The 18,154-nt window shown below is 42.8% G+C and overlaps 1 protein-coding gene across 1 annotated transcript in view; it reads left to right on the forward strand.

Moving 5' to 3' along the window:
• The window catches only part of LIPC (lipase, hepatic), a 143,064-nt gene that overhangs the window by 2,422 nt on the left and 122,488 nt on the right, over positions 1–18,154 (forward strand). Inside the window, exon 2 of the mRNA XM_012658028.1 lies at positions 14,071–14,203. Coding sequence (XP_012513482.1) covers positions 14,119–14,203 — 85 coding nt within the window. The 5' untranslated portion in view covers positions 14,071–14,118. The remainder of the gene's footprint in view (positions 1–14,070; positions 14,204–18,154) is intronic.

Here is an 18,154-nt window from a genome sequence, read left to right on the forward strand (position 1 = left end):
TGAATAGATTATAAGATAGATAAAACCCTTAGAAATATAATAAATAAGAGAAAAGTTATAAATCAACACAATTAAAACCAAGACTGGTGATTTAACAATTGATATAAAGGATTTTAAAATATAAATGACGGCAAGGCACAATTTATGATAATCAATTTGAAATGTTTAGCCACATGGACAACACGAAATATAAAATTGGCAAGAAAAGATGTAGAAAACATCAGTGAACTAATAGAAATATGGACAGAAGATATGAACAAGCAATTTACAGCAGAGAAATTCTAATGACCAATGACACACATAAAAAGATGTTCGATCTCACCAGTAATCAGAAAGATGAAAATTAAAACAACGAGATACCATTTTACATCCATCAAACTGGTGAAAATGAAATAATTTGACACTTAGCAAGTTTTGGGGATGATGTGGAGAAATTGAAGGAACAGTCACATTTTGTTGATGATGTGTTCCTTGGGCTAACCATTTTGCAGAATAAATTGTCAACATCTAATAACACCAAAGTGACACATATCATCCCACCCAGCAATTACACTTCTAGGAATAAATTCTAGACGTTTTCAGTTGTGGATAATGTAATGTCCATTGCAACAGTATTTGTAATAGCAAAACAAAAAAAATAAACAACACAAGTATCTATCAACAAAAGAAGCCCAGGCAGAATAAATAAAAATAAATGCTCAACTAAATACATCAAAAGGAAACTTTGGTAATCAAGACAAAAGAAAAGTCTTAAAGAAGCCAGAAAAAAAGCAGGTTAATTTAGAAGCTACAGTTAAACTCTCCACTGCTTTCGCACTGACAATAAGAACAGTGAAATATCTTTAAGGTACAGCTTGAGCCCAAAAGTTGGAGTCCAGCCTGAGCAACATAAAGTGATCTCATATTAACAAAAAATTTAAAATTTAAATTTAAAAAGTACCTATCATTTTGGCTTACCAATTTAGCATAAAGCTGTAAAAATGTTAATAAATAATGTTAACAGAAATGAAAGGTGGGGCAGAAGGGGAGAACACACCTATTCACTGTTGATGGGAATTTGGAATATTATAAATTTATTTAGCAGCGTATATGAAAAAGCAAAATACATAAATAGATATAGAGAGATGTAGATAATAGATATAAAACCTTTGCCCCAGCAATTCTACTTTAAGAAATTTATATGAAGAAAATAATCAGAAATGTGGACTAAGATTTACACATATGCTTATAGCACCATTATTCATAAGAGTGATATCCTAGATACAACAAAGTCAATAAAAAACAATAGAAAAGAAAGTCAGTTACGGTACATCTGTAGAACATAATCCTCTATAGCTATTTCAAATAATTTTGGTGACTTTTTTTTTGAGACAGGGTCTCACTCTGTTGCCCAGGCTAGAGTGCAGTGGTGTCATCATAGCTCACTGCAACCTCAAATTCCTGGGCTCAAATGATCCTCCTGCCTCAACCTCCCGAGAAGCTGGGACTACAGGTGAGCACCACCAAGCCCATATGATTTTTCTATTTTTTGTAGGGAGGGGGGTCTCACTCTTGCCCAGGCTTGTCTTGAACTCCTGGCCTCAAGCAATCGTCCCTCTTTGGCCTCCCAAAGTGCTAGGATTACAGGCATGAGCCACTATGCCCAGCCCTCAAATAATATTTTAAAAGAATATTTAATGCCACTGAAATATGGCACTAATGTGCTGTTAATACACATCTTATTAAAGAATTTGTACAGTGTGCTAACAGTTGTATTTTAAAAAATAAATATTATATAGGAAAAATGATTTGGAGTTACCCACATCAAAATGTCAACATTGGTTATCTCTGGATGTGAAATTATGGATCTACTTACATTTTTCTTTTTGTTCTTCTTGATTTTCCTATTTTTCAACAATAAACATTTATTGATTTTGTAGTAGAAAAAGTTATTAAAAATAAAACATACAACAAAATAAGCTTTGGTTGATTAAAGATTTAAATATAAAGTCTAATTATGGAAGAATTTGCAGATAATTGAAAAAAGTGTTTATCAACTCTCTGGGGAAACTTTAACTTTCTAAGCTTTGAAGGAATTGAAATGATTGCACTATAAAAATTAGCATTACTAAAGATTTTTTTAAAGAGGGAAATATTTCTAACGAATATTACAAAGAATTAAGATCTATCATAAACAGCTAATTCAAATTTGTAAAATAAATATTAAGATTCCAAAAGATAAATGGGTAAGAAGACAGGACAATTCCCATAAGGGAAATACAATTAATAGACAAACATAGTAGGGAAATGTTAATTCTCACTAGAAATCAAAGAAATGTAAATGAAAGCAGACTGCAGATGACAATTTACATATTCTAAAGGAACAACAGGAAAAAAATGTTGAATGCTAATATCCACTGATGGTGAAGCTGCCCAGAAATTGACCCATATATTTATTTATAACCATATCATTCCTACCCTTTTATCAGAAATGTTACCACTAAGAATGTATTCTTAAGAAATACTCTGGGGCCAGGCACAGTGGCTCAAGCCTGTAATCCTAACACTTTGGGAGGCCGAAGTGGGAGGATCACTTGAGGCCAGGAGTTCAGTTACAGTGAGCTGTGATTGCACAACTGCACTCCAGCCTAGGTGACAGGGCAAGACCCTGTCCCAAAGAAAAAGAAAAATCGGCAAAAGCAGAAAGGTCCCTCCTCATCCTCAACTCCTAAATGTTGGAACACACGGGGCTCCGTGCCTTGAAATCTTTTTTCCATCCATATGCATGTTTGGAGGATCTTGCCTACATAGGTAGACCTCTCTCCTCACAGGTCTCCAGGGAAAAAGCAGACCAGAGAGAGAGTTCCCTGGGAGTAGGGTAGGGGAACCTTGAAGGCGTTTCAAGGGCTTTGAATTCAGTCAGAGGACTATGAAGAAAAGAGAGACCAGCATAGATAATCAGAGATAGCCAAAGGCGAGCCTCATGACAATACTAACCCCTTATGTAATACTAAATATCCCAGGCTTTGTCTACTGGGCGGTACTGAGGAGGTCCCCAGGAATTCCCTAATTGCAGTAGCCCTCAGCTCACCTGCAGGCCACCAGATCTCAACTGTCCCTGACTCCCATCTCCAAAGTCTGAGGAAATTATCGTGAGACAGCCCACTCACATTATGGCTGAAGGTTATGCCTGCTCAGAGAGCCCTGCCCTGATGGACGATGGACCTGTTCCTCCGCTGGTGGTCGCCCGAGTCTCTGGGGCAACAAGGTGCACCCTGGTCTGAGGCCAGAAAGCAGAGCTTCCTGGGCCCCCAACAAGATCTCTTTGCTCCACAAACATACTCATCCTCTAGTCCCAGTCTGGGGCCTCCGCTTCATGTGGGTCCTTTCATTGCTAAAGGATGTTCGGACATGGACCACCTCTTCATTCTCACGGCTTTGTGAGGTAGGAAACCAGGTTCATTACCCCCATTGCATAGAGGTTACGACTTAGCTGAGGCAGAGCTGGGCTCAAACCCACATCCCTCTCCATGGCCCTAGATTTGGCCAAGAGTGGACCTTGCTACACACATCAACAGCTCACCATTTCCTTCCTTGTCCATGCATTACCTACGAAAAATGGGCAAGAGAAGTTACTTTTCTATCAAGAGCTAAACAAGCAGTTTTGCTTTAGAGATGATAATGGAAATAGTCCTGGAGGCGAGGAGCCCCATGTAAATCTGCCTGCGTTCTCCTCCCAGCTCTGAGTTCCCAATTCCACACTGGTTGACCTTCTCAGATCTAATCATGCTGTTTCTTAATGCATAAAAAGGATGTTTTGCTCTTTGAGTGTCCTCCACACAGCCTGACAGTCAAATTAGGTGATAGGAATGAAATTGTGGAGTGAAAAATGGCTCTCTCCAGGGTGTCACTCCAGCCATCATCCATGTAAAAGAAGCCTAGACACAGCGACACTGTTGTCCTCCTTCCTCTCCCTGAACTGTGCCCCTTCCGCGACCTGGCTCTTTCAAAGCAAACCCTTGCTCGAGTGCCTGCCCCTCCCTCGCAGAATGCAGGCTGCTCAAGCAAAGGGGGAGAGCCCAGGAGCTTAAACTGAATTATCTGGAAGTTTCTCAGGGTTCCAGAACTGAAATTAGGGCTGATAGAGTCAATCCATGCAGGCACCCTGACCCTAGACATCCAGGAATTACCCTGTGAGATGAAAGAAATACCCGCTCCACCTGACCCAAAGGTAAAAGCAAACTTCCCCAAGGCAGGGCTATATGGACAGTTTTCTCTAGTGCTGGGCACATGCTGTCCCCGGGAGCACAGACTGTCTGGCCCTCGGACATAGTCCCCAGAGTCTGAGGAGTCAGGTGGACTACCTGACCCCAGGGCGTCCCCTCCAGCCATGGCACCCAGTCCCCAGCCATGCTGAGAGAGCCCTCTGGCAGCCCTTCCCCCTCCGCCAACCTGTTTTCTCTGGCTGTTGACTGTGTAACCCAAGGAAATGAACCACTAGTTTAAATTTAAATTCAAGGTTAGCTGGGCTAAAATAGGTAATAAGAATTACTCAAAAGAAGGAAAGCAACTATTGGGAATGGGGAAGCTTTCTTTTTTAAATAGAAAGGAATATAGAAAAAGTTAGGTAGTTTATTTTAAAATCAAGAACAGAAAGCATAGACCCTATCTATAATTTTTTTTAAAACACTGTAAATAATTTTCCTATTCTTTATGATTTCAGTTAAATGAGCAGGAAAAGAGAAAGGGAAAGAACATGTAAGACATGGAAGAAATAAAAAGCATGCCCCAAAACTGCAGTAATAAATAAAAATACTAATATTAATAGTTGATATGCATTGTGCTGGAAGTTATGGTAAGTGCAATTCATGGTTTTTCTCATTTAATCTTCCCCCAGACCCTATGAGGTAAATAATTGTACTATCCCTATTTTAGGGTGAGGAAATTGAGGGACAAAAATGCTAAATAATCTACCTGTTTAGTGAGATTAAGAAGGGAGAAGCCCAGTTTGGAAATCCAGTTGTCAGAGATCAGAAAGTCTCCACTCAAGAGACAAAGATTTAGAAAGACAGAGCTTTTCCTCCAGAAAGAGCCTTATCCTGTTATCTTTAGAATTCTGAAGCTAAATACTTCCCTTATCGTTTTGTAACAATAAGAATTCTAGGGGAAATTTTGTGTTTCAGTGGGAAAGGATACATTGTCTACATACAGCACAGCCTTCCTGGGCTATCTGATTGTATAATAGCTTGATTCAGTTGCCCTTGAAGCATTTTACAACTCTGCACACTGTAGATAACTAATAGCAATGCAAAATGCAAATTCTGTCCTATCCCGCGGAAGTTCCATCCACATCACTCCTGCACTGTGGAAGAAGCTGGTTTTGCTTCTATTTGCGTATTCATTTCAACATTCCTTTATCCATATAAATTTATGGGGGTTCTGCCTTCCCCTTTGAACTAGTTACAACACCCTGACCAGTTTCCTCATTAATGACTTAAAGAAAATATTTGTCACATGTTCATTTTTATATCTGACTGAGAGTCATGATTTTCCCTTCTTAGAAAATTATCTCTTAACAGAATTATTAAAGTATATCAAAGCATCTCGCTTATTGCTTTCTGAAGGACCCTAGGCACCATCTGACTCAAATGGTTTGCAGAGTAATTGGATGAGCAGTGATGGTGTCTAAGTTGAGTCTTTGGTAGTGCAGCCTCGTCCTGACAGCTTCCTGCCCAACACTGCTCTGTCCACGACAAAGCTTCACGGGCAAAGGCGCTGGTCTCATTTTGGCTAATCTTTACTGTTGATTGGAGGAAATAATCTGTATATAAATTACATAATCCTATCCCATTCTAATGCCTCCATTACTTCTATCTTCTATGTCTCATGGGCTATTTCTGAGCTATCTCCATTAAGTAGCTGAGAAAGGGCTTGAAAACATTTGTTTCAAAAATAACAATAATAAAAAGACTGCTTTCACATGTTTCCGTTCCCAGGACCCTCAAATCTTTAGGGATGGAATAAATAAGCGGCTGATATTATTGCTTACAAAAGTATCTTGAATTTGATGGAGCTTATATTGAGAAATAAAGTTTAGATTTTTATCTTTTACTTCCATTTTCCCACAAACGTTTTGAAGTCCCCTCCTGTATACCCACTGAAAAACTTTCATCATGATACTGGGTTTATCCTGGGTCAAACCACCAAGCATAACCACCAAATATGTGATACCACTATGATGACCTGCCATTATTTTTTTGTCTTTACCATTGTAACGTTTAAATATTGTTTGTGAGGGAATACACATAAAAATTACCACTTTCATCATTTTTTAAGTATACAGCTCAGTGGCATTGTAAGTCCACATTGTTGTATAATGTAATCACCACTACCCATCTCTGGAAATTTTGCATCATCCCAAATTGAAGCTCTGTCCGCACTGAAACCATGACTCCTCGCTACTCCCTCTCCTTAGTCCTGGTAACCATCACCCTCCTTTCTGTCTCCACGAATTTGACTATTCTGGGTACCTCATATGAGCAGAATAATATGACATTATTTGTCCTTTTGTGACTGGCTTGTTTCACTTGGCATGGCGTTTTCAAGGTTCATCCGTGTTGTATCCTGTATCAGAATTTCGTTACTTGTAGAGGCTGAATGATGTTCCATTGTGTGTATGTGCCACGTTTTGTTTGTCCATTCATTTGCTGATGAACACTCAGGTTGGTCTCACCCCTTGGCTATTGTGAATGATGCTGCTATGAATATGAGTATACAAAATAATAATAAACACATGATCTATGTCTTTATATGCAGTGCAAGAGCATTACACAATTTCGTTTTTTTTGAACCTTAGATATATGAAGATCTTACAGCTAATCCTTACTATACCTGGCAAAACTATTTTTTGTTACATGGACTTTGAAGTCAGACAAACATAGTTCAAATACCACTCTACCACTTAACTACAGTGTGGATTTGGGCAATTCAGTAACCTCTCCGAGCCTCAGTTTCCCCCCTGTACAAAGGGAATAATCATGCCAGCATCATAGGATTCTTCCTACAGCTTAAATAAGATCTCATAGAGAGTCCGGCATTGTGAGACACTTTGGAAGTTGGCCCCCGAATTGTTAACTCCTGACTTTTAGGCCTGCCTAGGAATCTATGACTAACCACATCAGCAAGATACAGTCTTCAGAAAAATGATGACTCATTGGCAGCTCTTCAGAATTTGAAACAGATCATGGGGAGTCAAGAGAATAATAGGAATTAGTTTCTGGTGTGAAGGGCTTGGGCGATTTCAATTTAATGGATGCCCAGCCGTGCCTGATACCAAGGGTGAGGATGGTGCCCCTGGGTATCCCATAGTCAGAAGCACCCGGACCCAGAGAGAGAGCCAGCATGGCGATGGCCCCCTTTCCAAACTGTGCTCTTGCTTTGCTGCAATCAGCCAGTTCAACTGTGGCTTGGTTGGTCTCCCTGAGCAGCCCAGCATGGTTACCCCTCACCAAGCCCAGCCAGTGCCCCAAGCAGCTGGAGGAAGCAGGCCCGGCATAGGCACGCGATGGATCCCAGCCTACACCTCCCTCCTTCCCACCAAGAAAATCCTTGGCAAACTTGAAGGAGCCAGCAATGTTCACTGTCTATCTGGATGTTCAAAGCCAACTTATATCTTCATTTCCTTTTGCTTCCAAGCATAATAGAAAGTGAGAAAAAAGCTTTTCCATTCTACTGGAACTACCAAAATCATAAAATGCATTATTGGTTCCACAGTATCTACTCACAGAAAAGATGGCTGTGGTTGGGGTGGTGTTGCTTTGTTTTGTTTTCCCAATCGGTCCACAAACCGGCTGCTGAAATCCTAAATAGGGAGAGTCAATGGGCCAACCCAGGCCAGGAAACATAAAAACAAAAATAAAAAAGAGATCTCCACTCTTCACTCACTAGCTGCATAAGTCTTCACTTTAGACTTTGGGAATTAGAGTATTAGAGCTTCCAGGGGCCTAGAGTCTTTATATCCAATCAACATTGATTAGGCATATGACTCTGAAAAAAGAATCTTGAAGCCTCAGTTTTCTCACCTGTGAAATGGGGGAAATAATTCCTCCCTCATTTGTTACAAAAATCAAATGACGCCTGACTATGCAGAGAGTTGTTAGAAGGACTTTCTGTGTGATAATAATGTAATCTTCACAATCCCATTTGCCAGATGAGAAAACTGAGGCAGAGATAGGTTACACAACTGTGTGTAGGTCACACAACTAGTCAGAGGCAAAGATGATGCAAAGGTACCCCTAGTCACCAGGTGTGATAATCTTGGATGAACAAATACCTTTTTGAAATGCTGGAAATGCTTAACTCTTTCAAATAGTCTAAAATATCCTCTTACAGTCTTGTCTTCACACTTCATTTGTTTACGAGTCTTTTCTTTTTTTCTAAAATAGATAAGGAAAAGGTTAAACTCCAGTCCAATCCCTTTCCAAATGAGGACATATTCCAAGCCAACTCAAACTGATGAGGTCTGCCTACTTGTTTTTTCCGTATCCCCACATGGGACAAGAATGTCCTCACAGATCGATCAGTGACCCAGTGAAAACTTGGTCATTCTCCCAGGGGCAGCCTGGCCCCAGGCAGGAGGAAGAGAGGATAGAGTCATTCTCCTATGACATGATCCCACAAACTTCATAAATTCCACCTTGGCAATGGACTAGTTTGAGGTGTCAGAAAGCCTGGTGCAGTGCCAGGGAAGGCCAGGTATGTAGGGATTAAGGGCTGTGGTCACAAAGACAACTGACCCTGGACTCGGATGCCCAGATTTCCCCTCCCAGCTTTTTACTGGTGAGATACAGTTTTGTGCCGGTTCTTAATCTCTTACATTTCAACTGCAAAATTAGGAAAATGACAGTGCCAGTCCAAATGGCATTGTTTTGATTACTATTTTCTTAGAACGCCAACAAGAGCCTGCCTTTCTCAGGGAACGGACCCCCAGGCCCTGAAGATGAAAAGAAGAAAACCTGATTCTGAATATAAAACTGTTTTGCTCAGCAGCAGACTTCACCTTGGTCCCCTGGCTTCTCTTCCTCGGGATTTGCTCTCTTTATCCCTGTAAAATATCTGTTTCTTTTCCCCTAATTAACTTTCTTATCACCATGACACTGAAGGAAAAGGTTGTACTCAGGCCATCCAGTGCCAGTCTCCTGAAATCTCTATTTCTTCAAGAAGCTCTTCAAATTAAAAGAGAGCAGGAACTGGGCAATTTTTAAAAATCTAATTATAAAACCATTATTACTTTAGGCCAAGGATTGCAGACCAGAGAGTACAGTGTCACCCAAATTAGAAAAGTCTTGAAGGAAGGAATTGCAAAGGAAGAAGCCACTGGGCTCTGCTAACACAGACAGTGCTCGTAGCTCTGCTGGGGGCTTCCCGCTGAGAGGCTCAGGCTTCCCCCGACCCCTTTAGTTCACGGGAAATGAAGAGTCCTCAATAACTGCTGGGCTTTCTTGGACATGAAAAGGACCAAAGGTCCCATTAACAGATCTATTGACTGTTCAGATGCATTGATGGAGTCAACCACATACAGTCAGGCCTTGAAGCCCTGGGGGGCCATTGTGTCCCTCTAAGGCAGAGGCTTATCACTTTTTCGATAGAGCATCTTTATAAGTTTTATTAAAATTTGAGCACTCTCCCAAATATGTGGACATTCAGTTGCTTATAAATAGCGTAGCACTAATATATTACATAGTACTATATACAAATTGTATAGTCTTAATATATTATACACATTACACACACACAAACATAAAATTTTCAAAGGCAATATAAAGAAAAATCCGAAAGATTTATTGTTTTCTTCTTGCACCCCAATGAGGTCTCTAAAGCACCACTCTCAAATAATGCTTCTCAGACTGTGTGTGACCAAGAAGCCTGTTTAAAATGGAGATTCTCTAAGCCCTAGCGTTGATTCCATAAGTCTTGGGGTGAACCCATAACTTGCCCTTTTTCTGAGCTCCCCAGCTGACTCTGATGCTGAAATTCAGTTGGATTTTGGAACCACTGATCCAGAACCTTCTGTTTTCCTGCTCTTTTAATTTTTTGCTAAAATTACATCACTGTGGTCTTGCGGTTGTCTACCTCCTGGTGACCCTCGTAATCTCCTACCTCAATTTAAACAATAATAATAATAATAGCCACCATTTAATATTTCCTACTATGTAGGATTGCTAAGGACTTCACATGCTTCGCCTCACTTAATCAGATTAGGTAGGTATCATTCGTCCCATTATACACATGAAGAAAACTAAAGCTCAGAACGTTAATGTCTGATCCAAGGTCACTCAGCTAATAAGTGATAGACCAGGGATTTGAACCTAGATCTGTCAGATTCCAAAGCCTGGACACTTGACCACCAAGTATGCTGCCTACAAAATAAGTCACTATAACTTATTGAACCTCTACTGTGAAGCAGGCGCGTGGCTGGACACCTCACACACAAATCTCTAATACTCATGACATCCCTGTGTTTGTAGAGGTGTTAATTTCAGTCTACAAATTCTGATATTCAAGAAATATCTTGGCTGGGTGCGGTGGCTCACGCCTGTAATCCTAGTACTCTGGGAGGCCAAGGTGGGAGGATTGCTTGAGGTCAGGAGTTTGAGACCAGCCTGAGCAAGAGCGAGACCCCATCTCTACTAAAAATAGAAAAAGTTAGCTGGGTGTGGCGGTGTTCACCTACAGTCCCAGCTACTCGGGAGGCTGAGACAGGAGGATTGCTTGAGCCCAGGAGTTTGAGGTTGTTGTGAGCTAAGCTGATGCCATGGCACTCTAGCCCAGACAACAGAATGAGATTCTGTCTCAAAAAAATATATATATCTTTAATTTCTATAACCAGTCTGAATTACTGATTCCAAACCCCTACTTCCAGACCTTCTGGATTCCTTCTCCCTAACCCCTCCAACCTCTAGTAATGTTGTAGTTCTGCACCAGACAAAAAAAGCCAGGCATGGGCTTGTAGGAGGGGTGTGACATAGTCCTCTGTCATCAGTCCACATAGGGGGCCACTGGGAGGCCCATCCTCCCATTGACATGACCCGCTGCCCCCACACCAGGCCAAGGGCCTGTCTTGCCCATCTGCCAGCACACACACAGCCATTTTCTCTCTGGGCTCTTACTTTCCAGCAGGGTTTCTGGGAAGCAGGGGACCGTCCCCTCTGCTCTCAGACCCATGGATAAATCTCCCCATCCCCCACTGCCTGCAAAGCCCAAGAGACTGTCTTTCCAGTGGTGGGAAGGTGGGAAGGAGGGAGTCCTTCTCCCTTTAAAACATTTTAATCTTTTGCTTTTCTTTGCTGGTTAGAATTCACTTGCCCTAGGTCCTATGTTTTTGGAAGACAAAAGATGTGCAGAGGTCTCTCAACGTTGCCCCTCTTAAGTGGAAGGGAGAGCAAGGGAGACAGGTTGGGAGAAAAATAAGAAGTTGGTATCTCAAAATATTATCTCAGCACATGCTATCCCCGTTTTCTAGGTGAGGAGATGGAACTCACCGAGATTACGGAACATTGTGCACAGCTAGTGGACAGGAGGACCAGGATGCCTGGGCTCTGGAAACCTCACACTTTATGAAGTCCTCCCTTCTCTCCCAGGGGCCTCCCTAGCCAGCTTCAAGGAAACACAGCAGAGCTTGTGTGTTAAAACCACCACGGGAAGGTGGAACCCACTGATGGAGCAGCAGGAGAGCTTGGGCAGAGGTTAAGGCAGACACCACCCCTGCAAGGGGACAGACATCCATTCCTCCTTGTCATTTTTCAGGAGAGCCTCGCAGAACTTGAGTTGGCATGAGATGGTGGTAGAGGAATTTTTGGTGGTGCAAGTAAAGTAATTATAAGAACTAGAACAACTTTGAAGGCCTCTTCCCATGTAGAAAGTGGTAAGAAAATATAATCTACAGAAATTTTTGGGGGGCGGGTTAGTATTTCCGAGCACTTGGATTCACTGGTATCTTGGTGAATTAATTTGCAGAATGAAGTAGGGCCTGGGGGTGTTATTAGCAGTACCCAGAGGAGAAAGATAAGGGCAGGCCCAGGAGAGAGGAGCTCAAAGTAGATAGCCAGCTGGTTTTGAGTTCCGCTTTATAGGTAAAAAGAAGTAGAACTTTCAGATCCTGCTTAACTGTGCAGGGTAGGAAAGAGCCAGCCAGGTGCCCAGGACAGAAGCCCTTGCTCAGAGATCATGCACCTGCCTGGATGGTCCCCAAGTTGCAGCCTTTGGCAGGAAGGTGCAGCCATAGGTCAGAACGGATGCTCCAGGCTGGGGTCAAGACCGTCCAAATCTGCTGATGGCTTCAGAAGGTCTTTTCAGTCAGGCTCATCAGGGCAGTAATCACCAAGTTATCTAGCTGCCCACTCAACACTGCCACCCAGATGTCTAAGAGCTGCTCGTACACCACGTGGCCAGAGCTGAATTCCAGTCTTCCCCCACCAAGCCTGCCTCATGCACAGCTTTCCCTTCTCGGCGGGTACAACCCCATTCATCCACTTGCTCAAGCCAAAAACCTCGAAGTCCTCCTCAGCTCCTCTCTTGCTCCCATATCTCACATGCCAGCAGTCAGAAAATCCTTCTGCCTTCCAAGTGTATCCAGCACCCATCCACCACTCGCCAAGTCCACTGTGGTCACGCTGGACCAAGTCACCAGCACCTCTCACGGGGCCACTGCGACAGCCTCCCAGCAGAGCTCCCCGCCTCGCCCCAGCTCACTCGCAAACCAGAGTGATCTTTCAAAACTGTAATACAAATCACGTCACTCTCCTGCTCAGAACAGCTCCCCAGGTCTCACGGCGTAAAAGCCAAAGTCCTTATAACGGTGTGTCCTATGCACTGGCCTCCTCAGTATTTCTGGAACATACCAGGAAGGTTCCTACCTCGGGGCCTTTCCACGGACTGCCTGAAGCTCTCCTGCCTAAAGCGTCGGCAGGGGCAACTCCCTCACCTCCCTCAAACCTCAGCTCAGGGTTTAACTTCCCGACACAATTCACTCCGACCGCTCTGTTTAGAGTTACTACCTTCTCCCCCACCCCCTTGGCCCTGCTATACCCTTTCGTTTTCCATAGCTCTCATTGCATTCTAGCAACCTACATAAATCACTTCTGTATTGTGTCTGTTGTCTGTCACCTGCCGCCTCCCACCCCCACTGGTACATAAGCTCCACAAGGACTGGAATTTGGGGGTCCTTCACTGGTATATCCCACATGCCTGGAACAGTGCATGGCACGTAGGCATGCAAAGAAAATATGAGCAAATGAATAAAGCTTAAATAAAACTAGAGACCCAGTAACTATTACAAGAGTCATATACGGTAGTGTTTCCCCCACCTGGTTCAGCTGCGTGGTCTTTCTTCTCAGTCCTCTCCTCAGCCGGAGCGTTAACTAGCACGGAGGAAGAATGAGTGTGTTCCCTCCAGGATCATCTCCCGGTGGGGCCCTCAGCAAGGGTATCTTTGCTTCTCTGTGGGCTCCTTTTTCCACTGAGGTTAAGGGTTTTCCCAGTTCAGCTGTAGAAATGTTGCCCCACCACACTTTGACCACAAGCATCAGCGATTTCGCTGAACTCAACAGAAAATGGACCGTCTGGGGGCTTTCAGCGTGGCAGGGCCCTTTTCTTTTTCTAGGGGCTTAGCCTGCCATTTGAAATCTCACTTCCGTGCACCTGCGTCCCCTCTGCGGTGCTGCCACAGGGACACTTAGGCAACTACGTGGAGGCTGCTACCCCTGACCTTTGACAGGATTTCCAAACACAACACATTAGCTTCGAATTGTTTAATCTGGAACGGTGACATTAGCCCCAGAAGCTATAAATATATGACAAGGTATTTCGTTTTCAACATGTACTTTTGTAAATCAAAATTTACTTTTGCAAAATTTACTTTTGTAAAAAGCACTTTCGTAAACCAATCTTTTTTTGTTGTTAATTAGATAGAGTTAGATTTGGGGTTGGGGGCAGCAAGGAAAGTGTCTGAACCTTCGATAACATGTTGAAAGGTTAATTATTAATGGGCAGCCTTCCCTAACAAAGTATCAATAGGCATTCTGGTCTCTTTAGCTTCAGAAATTAGCAAGAAGACCTCGGACCCCAGGGGAGACAGGAGAAATGGAAAGTGCCCTGTGTGTCCCCATTTTCTTGGTCTTGTGCATCTTTATCCAATCAAGTGCCCATGGACAAAGCCTGGGACCAGGTAAGAGCCCGTCTTTTCTCCAGAGATGGGCATGGATTTTTCTTTTTAAAATGTGTATCACAAAGAATTCAAGCGTTTCTGACTGTGTGGGACAGAGCTTGCTTCAGAGCATACCAGGTGGTTCTATTGGTGGCATCACAGGTTCACAGGGACATGCAGCACTTTGTAAACAGGACTGAAATTTAGAAAATCACCCTGGGAGTAGAAGTCTCCTAAGAGCGCCTGCAGCTAGCAGCGAAGTCTGTCTTATATCTGATATGGAAACAGTCATACTAAGACTTCTTCAATGGAGAACGGTCTGAAAGAATTTCAGATCTTCCTGAGAGTTAGTTTGGCATCGAATTTGCAGTTGGGTAGCGCGGCTCGCAATGAAATGCTCTGTCTCGTTGAGGCTGTCTAATTGCCTGGCTCTCTCGGAGGAGAGAGAAATTTATGAGAGTTCTGTTATCAGTCACGTCTAAAGTAGAAACATCGTTGCATGTTTTCTAAACATTATTTTCTGCCAAAGTTTTAGTTTGAGACCAAAGAATTCCACAGCAGTCCGCCTGTTTTGTTTGTAAATTTGCAGATGAGATTGATGGCCAATGGCAGATCCAAATGCTGGGTCAGGTAGGTGGTGTCCAGGTTCCTGGCTAAACAGTGCCTTCGACCAATAAGTAACGGATATGAAGATAACTGAACAATTTGGCCAAGCTAGACCAGTGTTTGGGACTTTGCTTTTGTGCTGCTTACTGGTCAGGAGCTAGTAAGGCTAAAGTAGAGACTTAGACTTTTCTTTGGCCAAAGTCGATGCTTGGAGGGACTGTCAAAACTTTGAGAATCAGGAATTTGCTAACAGGAATGTACCTGAAAATCCCAGAAATCTTTTTCCCCCTTAAGAAAAAGGGCTGCTCCTTTATATTTGATTATTATTTTATATCATAGGTCAGTTAATAACTTATCAGTAATATTAATTATTACCATCTACTGAGCATTTTATGTGCCAATATAGGCATTTTATTTGCCATATAGGCAAAATTGCTGAAGATCTTTATTCCCTGGGTTCACAGTGATTTTGCTAAAGGGTGCCCTTTGGCCTAGAATTTATTATTTTGTCTTTGGGGGGACTTTTGGCAATGTATTCTGGAGACAGTTTTGGTTGTCACGACCAGGGAGAAAGTGCTTCCCTTCTGGCATCTAGTGGTTAGCGGCCAGGGATGCTGCTAAGTGTGCTATGATGTACAGGACAGCCCCCACACCAGTGAATTATCTGGCCCTAAATATCAATAGTGCAGAGGCTGAGAAACCACGGTGTATGCCAACCTTCAACCGTCACTAGTCAAGGACCAGGAAGAACTCCCTCAAGGACCCTTCCTCCTTAACCTCACCCCTCCCGGCCTACTTCTTTTGAGTATGTATTATTAATGACATTCTGCTAATGGAGTCACTAATGCACTGTGCACCCAGGATGTGCCAGGCACTCCGCGAACATTTGATCTCATCTTTGCCATGTGGTCGAGCAAGCCAGCAGTTAAGTGACTTGCGGCAGGTCTCACGGCCGGTCAGGGCAGAGCAGGGAGAGGTACCTGGAGCCTCAGTCTGTCCACTGAGGCCACAGCCCTCTCTGCTGTGCCCACACCCAGTGATGTGACAACCAGGTCCCTGGAAAATCATTTTGCTCAGTTCCTGTCACAGACAGGCAGACTCAGACAGTTGTTCCTGACCTTCAGCACTAAGGGGGACAAGATATAGTGAGCTTCTTGAAGCCCCTTGACACGTAGGTACCGTCACCCCTATTCCCAGCCCCCACTGCCTGAGACCCAGGCCCCCCGAGGGATGTTGCCATCGGAGCCAGCACTGCTCCACCAGACCCAGCTGCCACTCCTAGACCCTGGCAGGCCCCCCGCTCGGGTATCGGCCCCACTGCCTACTGTGCCCTCTGCTCCCTTCCATCCCAGCCACAGCTGCCAACTCCCAGGAGCAGCTGAAGCCCATCCATTCAGTCCCTCATCAGTGTAATAAGCGTACACGGGCATCTGGCACATATAAGGCAGCGCGACTCAAACATTCTGGTCTCTAGACACCTCTCCTCTCTTAAAAATTATTGAGGGCTCCAAAGAGCTTCTCTGTATGCAAGATACAGCTGTCAATATTTACCATATTCAAAATTAAAACCGAGAAATCTTAAGAATATTTCTTAGTGCTTTTAAAAATAACAATAATAAGCCCATTGCATGTTAACATATGTAACATAATTTTATGGAAAATAGCTTACATTTTCCAAATAATAATTTTAAAGTGAGGCATAAGAGTGACATTGTTTTACAAAGAAATTTTGCAAATCTCTTTAATGTCTGGCTCAGCAGAAGACAGCTGGATCCTCTTATCTGTTTCTGTGTTTAATCTGTTGTGATACATTGCTTTGTTTGAAGTACATGAAGAAAATCTGGTCTCCCTTATGAGAAAAGGCAGGTCATCCTTGGCAATTCCCATGGAGCCTCCACCTGCATGCTGGGAACCACTGCATGTGTGCATAGGCACTGCACGACAGTGGGTTGCGCCACCTGTCCCTGCCCTGCAGGAACTTACTGTCACATCAGGGATGGACCAGGGGTAGGGAGGTGGCACCTGGCTGCCCTGGAAGCCAGCAGTAAGAGAACCATTGTCAGGAGATAATTTAAATACAATAACAGAACCAAAAGTTGGTCTGCCTTTCTTTATCACAATTCTGTCAGTGATAAAAACAAAGTCCCCACCCCATCCCGCCCCCGGCCCCAGAAAAAAAAATGATCTCTCGGTGGAAGTTCTAAACACCATATTTGATTACTGTTGAGTTTTATGTAATATGTATGTGAACTTCAAATTGTCATAATTTTGTTACTTACCCTTTAATAAATATTATGTTCATTCGGTTCTGCATCGACGTTAATTCCAAGAACTCCCAGTTATGCACTTGGCCCTGACACTCACGGGCTCAGTGACGTGTGCTTGTTGCAAAAGCGAGTGTCAGTGGTTCGGAATCCTTCCGCATCTCACGTCTCCAAGGCCCACGGTCCTTGCTGCCTGTTCCTGCATTTAGACAATAGATTCCAAATAAAAAGTAATAATGGTGAGGTGGGGCAAGGAAAAAATAAGCAATAAAACAAAATAAATAAAAATAAATACATTTTAAAAAGTGATAATGTAGTCATTGTAAAGACAAAAAAAAAAACACAACTTGAATTACTTCAATTCTGTCATCCTATATGACCCCCATAGAGTTTTTATTTCTGTTTAAAATTTAAAGTAATAATAACAGATTGTGAACTGTGAGGTATAACATTTTGTTTGGTAAATAAAAATTTGAGTTCATACAGAAAATATTTTTACTGCATTTCAATATCTTAAAGTTGAAAACTCCAACAAACTGGAAAAACTCCAGTGCCCAACAATAAACTGTCAGGGATGTGCAGTTCAGCTATTGCTAAGTCCTTCATTAAACAAGCTTTATTTTGAATACCGACTATTAAAAGCTCCAGAAACTTTTGAGGGTGATAATGATGAGGTTCAGAAATAAAAGGCTTATTGCTGTCCCTTAGACACACATAGTTTAGCGCCAGGGACCTTAACCTGGCTCTGAGATGGGTTTCAGAGAGTCTCTAAGCTTCCTGAGATGGCACCTAAGGCTGTGTATATGTGCGTTTTGAGTTGGGGACAGAGGTCATAACTTTTGGCAAATTACCAAAGGGATCTGTGACCTCCGAAAAACTTCAATAACAACTGGTCTTGGAGCTTTTAAAAATAAGAATAAGGAGATTTTATATGCAGTAAGGTAGGGGGAAAAACAGGACTAAATCACCTACTTTTAAAAAGTAGTTAAATGTGTAAGAAAAATAAAATAAAATGCCCTGCTCCGCTGCATTAGATCGGTCCTGGATTTGTCGTCCCCAGAGGGCCACTGGGAAAGAGATCTTCCACTGTCCCTTCGGACCT

This window comes from Propithecus coquereli, unplaced genomic scaffold, assembly GCF_000956105.1.
Source record: "Propithecus coquereli isolate 6110/MARCELLA unplaced genomic scaffold, Pcoq_1.0 Scaffold57, whole genome shotgun sequence".
Taxonomy (NCBI): Eukaryota; Metazoa; Chordata; class Mammalia; order Primates; family Indriidae; genus Propithecus; species Propithecus coquereli.